Here is a 10,158-nt window from a genome sequence, read left to right as displayed (position 1 = left end):
AAAACAAAACTCCATAAATGGCTGTGGCTTAGCAAACAACAAGAACAACTACTATAATAACGGTGGTGGTGGTGGTGGTGGCAGCGGCAGCGGTAACAATAATAATAATAATAATAATGATGGTTGTAGTAGTAGTAGTAGTAGTAGTAAAGTCAACCAAATAAAACAGTTTGTAACTTTTATCTCTGCAGTGAGAATAATCAATGTGTCCCTTGGCCTTTAGACATAGTTCACTCTGTTAAGAAAGTTGGGTGAATGAAAGAGAACAAACCTATCACTGAAATAGTTTTAGAATCAATGTGGTGTTGTGGTATACATGCATGGTCCACTGGTTGGTGTCGGAGATTGCTTGTTCTTTGAAGCCTCTTACTGGTTATCCATGAAGCAATATATTTATATACATTGTCTCTGGCATTTGTTGTTGTTGGCACTCTGTTGCTTACGATGTCGAGGGTTCCAGTTGATCCGATCAACGGAACAGCCTGCTCGTGAAATTAACGTGCAATTGGCTGAGCACTCCACAGACACGTGTACCCTTAACGTAGTTCTCGGGGAGATTCAGCGTGACAGTGTGACAAAGCTGACCCTTCAAATTACAGGCACAACAATAACAGGAAGTAAGAGTGAGAGAAAGTTGTGGTGAAAGAGTACAGCAGGGTTCGCCACCATCCCCTGCCAGAGCCTCGTGGAGCTTTAGGTGTTTTCGCTCAATAAACACTCACAACGCCCGGTCTGGGAATCGAAACCGCGATCCTATGACCGCGAGTCCGCTGCCCTAACCACTGGGCCATTGCGCCTCCACTGTCTCTGGCATAAACAGTTGACAAAGGACATTCTATGAAGTTGTTTGACCTACTAGAATTAGCAACCAAACTGCACCCTGTTTCTGATATACTGAGTAATTCAATAGTCCCAATTGAAGCACCTTTTATCATGGATCTGCTCCGACAGGGTTGGTCTGAAGCCAAAGAGCATGCTCTTTGATCATTGAACCAATGAGGTGGTAGGGCTTCTAATATTTGATATGATGGAAATAGTTCTAAGTTTCCATTGGGTCACACCCTGTCATCTCTAAAATGAAGGTTAAAGTAAATTTAAAAGTATTACAGTTAAAAACAACACAATTATAGCCATAGCTAGAATGACTTTCATTGAAGATTTAATATCATCATAATTGATGTGGTGGTGAGCTGACAGAATTGTTAGCACACCAGGCAAAATGCATTGTGGCATTTCTTCTGTCTTTACATTCTGAGTTCAAATGTTGCTGAGGTCAACTTTGCCTTCCATTCTTTTGGGGTGAATAAAATAAGTACGAGTTGTGTACTGGAGATGGTGTAATCAATTTATCCCCCTCCCCCAAGGTTGCTGGCCTTGTGCCAAAATTTGTAATCAATATTATCATATTTGACTTGAGACTAAACAGCAACAGCCACTACACTCAATTTTTGTTTGGTTTAAACAAATATTAAGTAATGACCTCCATATTGATGAAGGTAATCAAAATGCTTTTCTTGCAACAACTATTTTTGTTTTTGGTTTTAGGGTGTATATTCCAACTCTCTCCTAAAATTTATTCCCTAATAGAATAATTGGTATTTATTTTATCTTGTGTTGAGGAATAGGAAGCTAAGATGCTTTTAGGGTTTATAAGACTGGTAGGTAACCTGAAAACAATCTCTTTTTAACATTTTACCCACTAGAAAAAAGGATTTTATCCTTTATATCTATACTGTTCAGTATCTCTGCGTTGAATAAAATTTATCTTTCTACTTGTTCTACCATACATTAGTGCTTCAAAAAACAAACTTGTTTGTTTACATATGGCGTAATATATATATATATATATATATATATATATATATATATATATATATATATTTACACCCTTGCACATTGCCACCATCTCTCTTACTGCCTCTCACTATCTCTCTCTCTCTCTCACTGGGGTAACCATGTATCTCCACTACAGCAAGACACCTGTTTCTGGCCTTCTATCATGTTGTGACCTCTCATCACCTGGCACAAAGCTACTTCTTCAATGCCACCCACCTCTCAAAAGATCTTTGTACTGCAAGGTACTTAGTAATTGTGCTGGTGCTGGTGCCACATAAAAAGCATCCAGTCAAATCTGTGAAGTGGTCGGCATTTGGAAGGGCATCCAGCCATAAAAAATTAAGTGATGATGTATATCCATTCCAGACATGACTATTTCGTACAGATGTGTAAACTTTAAACAAAAGCAAATGAAGCACACTGCTCTGAAACATTCACTGCATTTGGGTCCTGCAAACAGAACCCAAATTCAGTGACTGCAGAAACCCAGCAAGAATTAAGATGTAAGTGTGTGGATGATTTCTCCTCTAAAGGGCTGAGCTTGTTAGTCATCTTAAGTCACATGAGCCACTGAGAAACCAAACTACCTGTTAGATGGGTCTACTGCCAAGCACATTACTGTACATTTGTACTGTAAAGGAAAATAAGTGTCACATCTGTGAACGTTCCTGCAGAACGAAAGCTGGGATATAAAGCAACCTGTATGCACATGGTGGTGCAATATTCAGTGACGTGATGTCTCTCTCAGGACAAGAAGTAGCAATCAGCACAAATAATATATATATATATACTCAGGACCATGGGGTTACAAACCAAACTCATTAACCACATGTGTGTGTGTGTGTGTCTATATATATATATATATGTGTGTCTATATATATATATATATATATATATATATATATATATATATATATATATATATATATATATATATATATATATAAAACAAATAATAAATGAGTATATGCATATATACGTACAAGTATGTGCATACCTACATCTACCTGTATATATAGGTGCATATCTGGGTACAGGACGTTGTAAACAAAACGTAGACAAAAAAATAATAATAACCAGAGTACAGAAAACACACAGGCCACATAGAGAACATTTTCCTTCATCAGCTGCCACCATTCTAACACAGGCGTTTCGAAGAGTTAGGGCAGGACGCATCGTTAAAATGGCTCTTCCCACAGACCACAAACTAAATTTTTTCCCCCAAATTAAATTTGTACCATGGAGGAATGTAGTGGCAGACAGAGAGAGAGAGAGAGACACGCACACACACACACACACATGTGGTTACTGAGTTTGCTTTCTAACCCCATGGTCCTCAGTTCCATCCAATGCACAAAATTTGTTGACAGAAATTTGTGGAAAGTTTGTTGTGTATAATGTGTGTATATGCAGTGTGAATGCACAAGTTTTATTTTCCATGTGTTTGCATTGATATGATTTGTGTGATGTTGATGTTATGGTTATGATCTCCCATAGATTATTTCCTGTAACTTGTTAGCTTAGATATTTAGTTATAGAATTCTGCTTCAGTAAGTCTTATCCAACCCATGCCTGTCTGGATAAGTGGATGTAAAAACAGTGACAGCGGTAGTGATGATGTGTATATAGTAGCAACCATAAACCTGGATAAATTTTCATATATGAAGATTAAAACATTTCAAATTACATGTTGTGTAATATCTATCTCATTCGTTTAGCTTTGGGCCAATGTCAAACAGGAAGAGAGTAAAGTGCTTCCATCTTGATGTAGTTTTTAGAAGCAAGAGTTAGATTAAACAAATTAAAACTGCAAATGACATTAACGATGTCTATTAATTTTATAGAAAAGTATAAATGCTGTGTTAATGACTGATTAGTAACATTGGACTAATTAATCAGTTTCTCTGTTTTGATTTTCGAGTTTTAAGTTCAAATCCTTTCATTGTTGATTGTCGAGAGTTTGATTTTCTTAAGACTAAAGAATTAAGTACCTAAAAACAAATATGTAGTTTAACTCTTTAGCATTCACGTTTCTCCACCAAATGTAATGCTTATTTATTCACATTATTTAAATTTTTTTCTTGTAGCCTTGAGATTTCGATGATTTGATTATTTATTTTTAGATTAACATTGTAGGTTTGGTGTGAGAGGCTGGATCTGGCCTGCTTTTTTACATTAAAATATTTTGGTCAGATTTAGCCAGTTTAAATGCTAAAGGGTTAAAACAACAACCCCAAACCCAACTATGTGACTGTACTAAAACTGCCAATCATGTCACAGAATGTCATCCACTACTCTAAGTCATTGGTTCTTGACCGGGGTCCATATAAGATTTTGTTGTTAAAATTTATGTGCAATAAATTGGTTGTTTCCACAATACACAGAATATTCTAACATTTTTTAAATACAGTTCTTAATACTTTATCTTAAAAATATGATTGGAGTTTTTAGACTTCAAATAGCTATGAAACTCCCCTCTTCACAGGAATCAAATGTAGTAAAAAATGGTTGAGAATCACCATTCTAAATCTATTCAAAACTGGAATTATTCAATGACTGCAATAATAACAACTAAGTCAGTGAATGGTTTTCTTGAGATTTCTTGTATTTGTAGCTATATCTTGAATTCTGTCATGTAAAAATTATCTTTACATTGAATCAATTTTATTTGTCAGTATTATTTTTTATAACCTGCTCATGACTGCAAATATTTTCACAGTTTTTGTTTTTATTTCAGGTTGAGAGTGAAAGTATTGCTGCCAAAGATGGTCGAATCCACCCTGGGGATCAAATTCTGCAGGTATTTCTTTTTTTTCAATTATTTCCTTTATTGGTTAATTTTATATCCCCTGAAATATTGCAATTTCTTACTTAAACCAACGGAGGAGTCTCCTCTATTTGGTTCTTTGACCTGCTAAACTCAGCAGCAAAAATCTGCCTTAAATCACAGCCCATTGTCATAAAAGAGGAAATACACTTTAGATAATGTGGTTCTCAATAGGCTTAAAATGTCAGGATGGCTGAAGCACCTTTGGCATAAGTATTGTTCATTCTGTGCTAACCCAGGCCTGAACAACAATAGAATCAATGTTTTACGTAACCAATATGAATGATGATAGCTAAGATTCTTTAGGTCAAAAGAGTTTTTCAGATAATATATAGAAGCACATACAATCATTGATATAATTCTTAGACAGAGCATCTAAAAATACCAAATCCAATATCGTCAGTTATAAATAAAATTTAAAAAATCCTTTTACAGCATCTCTTAATGTCTGCTGACTCATTTAGAATTTAAATTCATAATGAAACATCTGTACAGGCTTAGTCGTATGGTTAAAAAGTTGGTTTCATAACCAACAGGTTTGAAGTTTGATCATATTGTGTGATACCTTGAGCAGGTGTTTTCTGTAATGGTTTTCAGTTGATCCAGTAGTTAAAGTTGCAGAGAGAGAGAGAGAGAGTGATAGTGCATCAAGTTATATCCTTATATGTGAAAAAGATATATAAAACTTAACCATTCAATAAAATGCAATTGATAAAAAAAAATCTTGAAATTGGTGCTCTAGCATGGCCATGATCCATTTACTGAAGGTAGGGATGAAAGAAACATTGTGTTAAAGTTATGAACTACAAATTCTATTTCGTTATTGTTTTCAGTCTGTGCTGCTTTGGCTGTGAATTTAACCCACCCTTCATGATTTAGCTCATAAGTAGCTAATCTTCTGCATAAAATATATTCAACAACAATGTAAGGATCCTAGTTGAGCCTATATTAAACAAGGGTCTCACTTCAGTTGGAACTAAAACTTGAGCTATGGTGCTGTGAAGAGACAAAATAACTGACATTTCAAGCAGAGCCTTTTTTCAAAACAATTTGATATTTCCTCTCTCATTATTACACTTAGTTTAATTTCCCCTCACAACAGTGTTTTGTTGGTACATTTATCCATTTCCTGGTTTCACATTCCTTGTCCTTTCCTTTATTTACTATTCCAATAGAAGCTGCAAGTGATTATACAAATTTCTTGCTATCTACAGTGATTTTCCCCCAAGAGTTCATAGTGGTATTTGGGCCATGATAGTCTAGCCTGCAAGTCATCTTTAGTGGTACAAGTAGTCAGGAGTGTTTATTATTAGTGTATAGCGTAACTGATGTTACAAGTAATGTCGAGATAGATTTCATGATTATTCAGGGCAAGTACAGAGTGGAAAAGAAAGGCAAAGAATGTGTACAGGGAAGGAAGAGTGAATAAAATAAATACACTGATAAGTTACACAAAAAGAAACCCAGCTTGTATAAACATGAGAATATCAACTGTCACATACACATATATGACAGAAGAGCCTTTATATAAGCATATGTGGAAGGAAAGATGACAGCTAAAATATACTCCACCAATGTGAGAATGAAAGATGGAACCAGATATAGGGATTTAATGTGGAATCTCCTTTCTGTGAGTGTAGGACTGTCATGCGCTTGATTAATGTCCATTATTGGATTCACTTTATTGTTTGAAGTATTGAGAAATAACAAATTTTTTTTAAAAGTGCAAGATTGTGTTTTTTTAAAAATGCAAGATTGTGTTTTTTTTAAAAATGTGGAAAAATTTGATACAAATGCAAAATAAGGTTTCTGGTTTAGGTACAAGGCCAGTAGTTTTGATGGACGAGATTACTAGATTAAATTGATACCCTTGAATTGTTCTTCATTTTATTGACCTTGGAAGGATGAATAGTAAAGCTGATGTAGATGGGAGTTGGTTTCATAATATGAAAGGTTACAGTTACTCATGAATTTCACCCTTCAGATTTATTCCAACTTCCAATTCACACACGCACGCACACATTTCTAATTGTAAAATATCATACAAAAAAAGTGACATTTACAACCACAAACATTGGTGCAGTTCTCTATTGCTGTGTGTACCAGATGACAAAGAGCTATGCCACTCAGTTAGTCACCGTGACCCTTCAACCCAAACCAGCAGTGGAGAATAGATGTTACACCCCATTATGGTCCAGTGATTAAATTAACAGACATTTGTACAAACATTCTTTTGGGAAATGTTTTTTCTTTAAAACAATGTAGATATGCATACACTTAACACTTGCATAAAATATAAATTGGGAGCATTCAATCAATCAGTTTGCCAATATATTTTCTGTTGTTTGGGTGGTGAGCTGGCAAATGCTTAGTGGCTTTTTAGACTGTCTTTATGTTCTGAGTTCATATTCCACTGAGGTCAACTTTGTCTTTCATCCTTTTGGGGTTCATAAAATAAGTACCAGTTGAACACTGGGATCGATGTAATTGACTTAACATTTCCCCTGAAATTACTGGCCTTGTGCCAAAATTTGAAATCAATATATTTGCTATTATAATATCAAAAATGTATTCCTCTTGAGCATAATGTATCAACACATATCCTGGATACACATGTTGCCTTTCCAAGAACTCTGAAGTGATGACATTCTACTAGCCCCTCTTGGATTGTTTTGTTTTGTTTTAGCTATTTGGTATTTCTGTTTTACAAATTTCATTTTTGGAATGTCAACTGAGGGGGATTTGGTAACTATTTCTAGCAGTTTGAGTGATTATATAACGGCCATATAGTTGGCTCATTTTCAAAAGTTTGACCTAATAAGTGGTGTAGAATGTTTTTAGTCCAGGAAGATAGGGGTTATCCTTTCATACATATGTGGATGAAACTTCAATATATTCCTAGCATGGTCTATGTATTAATGTATAGAGAAGGTTTTTGTATATGTGTATGCAAGAGTGTGTGTGTGTGTGAGTTATCACTGTATGTGTTTACAATATTCTAGACATATGAAATGAAACCTATACATCTTATGTGTCACTAACGAGAACAGCTATATCTTATAACATGTTACATAAAGTTATGTACACATTTATATACTCAAGTGTATATATGCACACATACCCACTCACGTGTTAAGTGCACAAGAGCTAAACATAATATATGTACGTACACTCATTCACATTTACTTGTCTTACCCCTCCCCGATATGCATACATGCACCTCAGCGGCTTCCTAGATCTACTAACATAAATGTGCATATTTGTTGCAACATCATGTAAATGTTCTTTGCTGTCTGATATGAGAAGATCCAAATGTGAGTGTGCATGTGTGTGTATGTATGTGTGTGTATTATATTTATAAATTGTCAGTAGTTCATATATCCCAAAAAGAAGCACACTCTGAAGCATATATATATATATGTGTGTGTGCATACACACACATGTATATATATATATATATATGTGCATACACACACATATATATATATATATATATATGTGCATACACACACATGTATATATATATATATATATATATATATGTGTGTGTGTGTGTGTGTGTGTGTGTATGTATGTATAAATATATCAACATTCAAATAAATGTGTGTGTATGTCTGTGCTTGCACACACATACACACAAGGGAGCTTGGAGTGAAAGAACTAGAGGTTTCTTTTAACACCAAGCAATATAATGGCAATCATTGTATACTTTTGTAGTTTTCCTTTTTAGACAGCACCATCAATTAGTGTCAAAGAAGCAAACTGGTAAAAATGCTTTAAGCACATCAAAGTGGGACTAGTTCTAGTGACTATATTAAACAGACCAGGCAGTGAAATTTTTCAAACGAATCCTGCAACTCTACTGGTTAAATTGATACTGCTTGCAGATCTATTTTTATTGGTACTCCCCATATCACTACTCCCTGTACCTCTGCCTTTTAAATCGATAATTGTTGCAATTCTGCTGTTGGAATTTATACTTTCTCCAACTCGTTTCTACAGACACTCACCATAACTCTTACTATCACTCCAGTCTTATCCACCCTATATTTTTACTCTTGCCCTTTTCCCAACCAAGATCATTTCTGCAATCACCTTTCCTTCTACCCATTTTTTTTCAAACACATTGTCCTGAATGCACAGTGACATTATAGAGTAGTGAGAATCCCTTCTGCGTTGCAAGGTAAAAAGTAACCTTACTATACTGGTGACTCAATAAAATGCTCCAATTTACATTTTATAAAATGTTTATTATAAGCTGATATTATTATTGTAGAATCTCAGATTAGAATAAAAACATCTGGGCTTCAAAGTGTTTATTTGTTTTCCAAGTTTAGTCTTATGTGATAATTCCAAGTGATTACTTTTTGAATTTACATTGACACAATCTCTTATGATTGACACATCTGCTTGTGGCATTTATCCTTTGTTGATCAAATAACAATTGACACAATGTTTAAGTATATAACGATGTGGTTAAGAAGTTTGCTCAGCAATCATATTGTTCAGAGTTTGTTCCTACTGCATAGCACCTTGGGCAATTATCTCCTATCATTGTCCTAGGTTGACCTATGCCTTGATAAGTGAAATTTACTAGATAGAAACTATGCACAGATGTACTGTGCATATTCTTGGATCACAAACTTAATTCATCATCCAATTTAGCGCCACCGTCTGGGTCTGGGGTGGTTTTTGTAGAGTCCCTTTTGTTGCCATGATTTAGACCAGTTTCTGATTTGTGGTTTCTTCCATTGCTTTCTTACTACCAGTCTTGGAACAACATCTGTAAAATGTCTCCTCTTTATATCTATAAAAAAAAAACAACAACAACAAAGGATTCCATGAAAATCTCTTATATGACTGGAAAAAATAGTTTAATAATGGATGGTATTATGGCTAATGTGAATTAGCCATTGGCAACCTATGTCTAGCAGCAAAATTGTACCAAAGTAAAGCATAACATTTGATTAAGAGACAGTATAAGCAAATGGAAGAAAGATAAGAGTTGGATGTGGAGATTTATTACAAAGTTCTAGCTTATGTTTATATAAACACGGCATTGTGTGCCATTCAAAAACATATAAGGTGCAATAGTTTGCCCACACTTTGTGTAAGTGATGCAAGCTGTGTATTAGCTATACGAGGGGGTGCTGAAAAGTTCCTGGCTTTAGGTAAATGAAAATACCAAGAGGATCCATTGATTATGATTATATTCAACATGTTCCTCTCTCAGATTCACACACTTATTGCAGCAGTCCTTCAGTTTTTCTAAGCCCAGTGAAAGAACTTGGAAGGTTGGGTTTCCAACCAAGCTTTTTGTGATACCCTTAAAGCAAGGAACTTCTCAGTACCCCCTTGTATATGAGGTCAGTGCTGGTTATATATGAGGTGTATTTGCTACATATGAGATGTGTGTTGGCTATAGGCAAGAATCGTGCTGGCTATAAATGAAGTGTGTCAGTATGTGTTCTAGCAAACTAGTTAAAGAAAACATT

The 10,158-nt window shown here is 35.0% G+C and overlaps 1 protein-coding gene across 3 annotated transcripts in view; it reads left to right on the top strand.

Annotated features, from left to right (window-relative positions):
- LOC106879078 (E3 ubiquitin-protein ligase PDZRN3) overlaps window positions 1-10,158 on the top strand; it is a 775,585-nt gene that overhangs the window by 745,231 nt on the left and 20,196 nt on the right. For all 3 annotated transcript variants that reach the window (XM_089352507.1, XM_052968370.2, XM_052968369.2), the window contains one exon: window positions 4,574-4,636. In XM_089352507.1, coding sequence (XP_089208633.1) covers window positions 4,574-4,636 — 63 coding nt within the window. The remainder of the gene's footprint in view (window positions 1-4,573; window positions 4,637-10,158) is intronic.

Source organism: Octopus bimaculoides, chromosome 5 (assembly GCF_046866305.1).
Source record: "Octopus bimaculoides isolate indiv1 chromosome 5, ASM4686630v1, whole genome shotgun sequence".
Classification (NCBI taxonomy): Eukaryota; Metazoa; Mollusca; class Cephalopoda; order Octopoda; family Octopodidae; genus Octopus; species Octopus bimaculoides.
The sequence above is the reverse complement of the archived record's forward strand: the minus strand, read 5'-3'. Positions and strand labels throughout refer to the sequence as shown.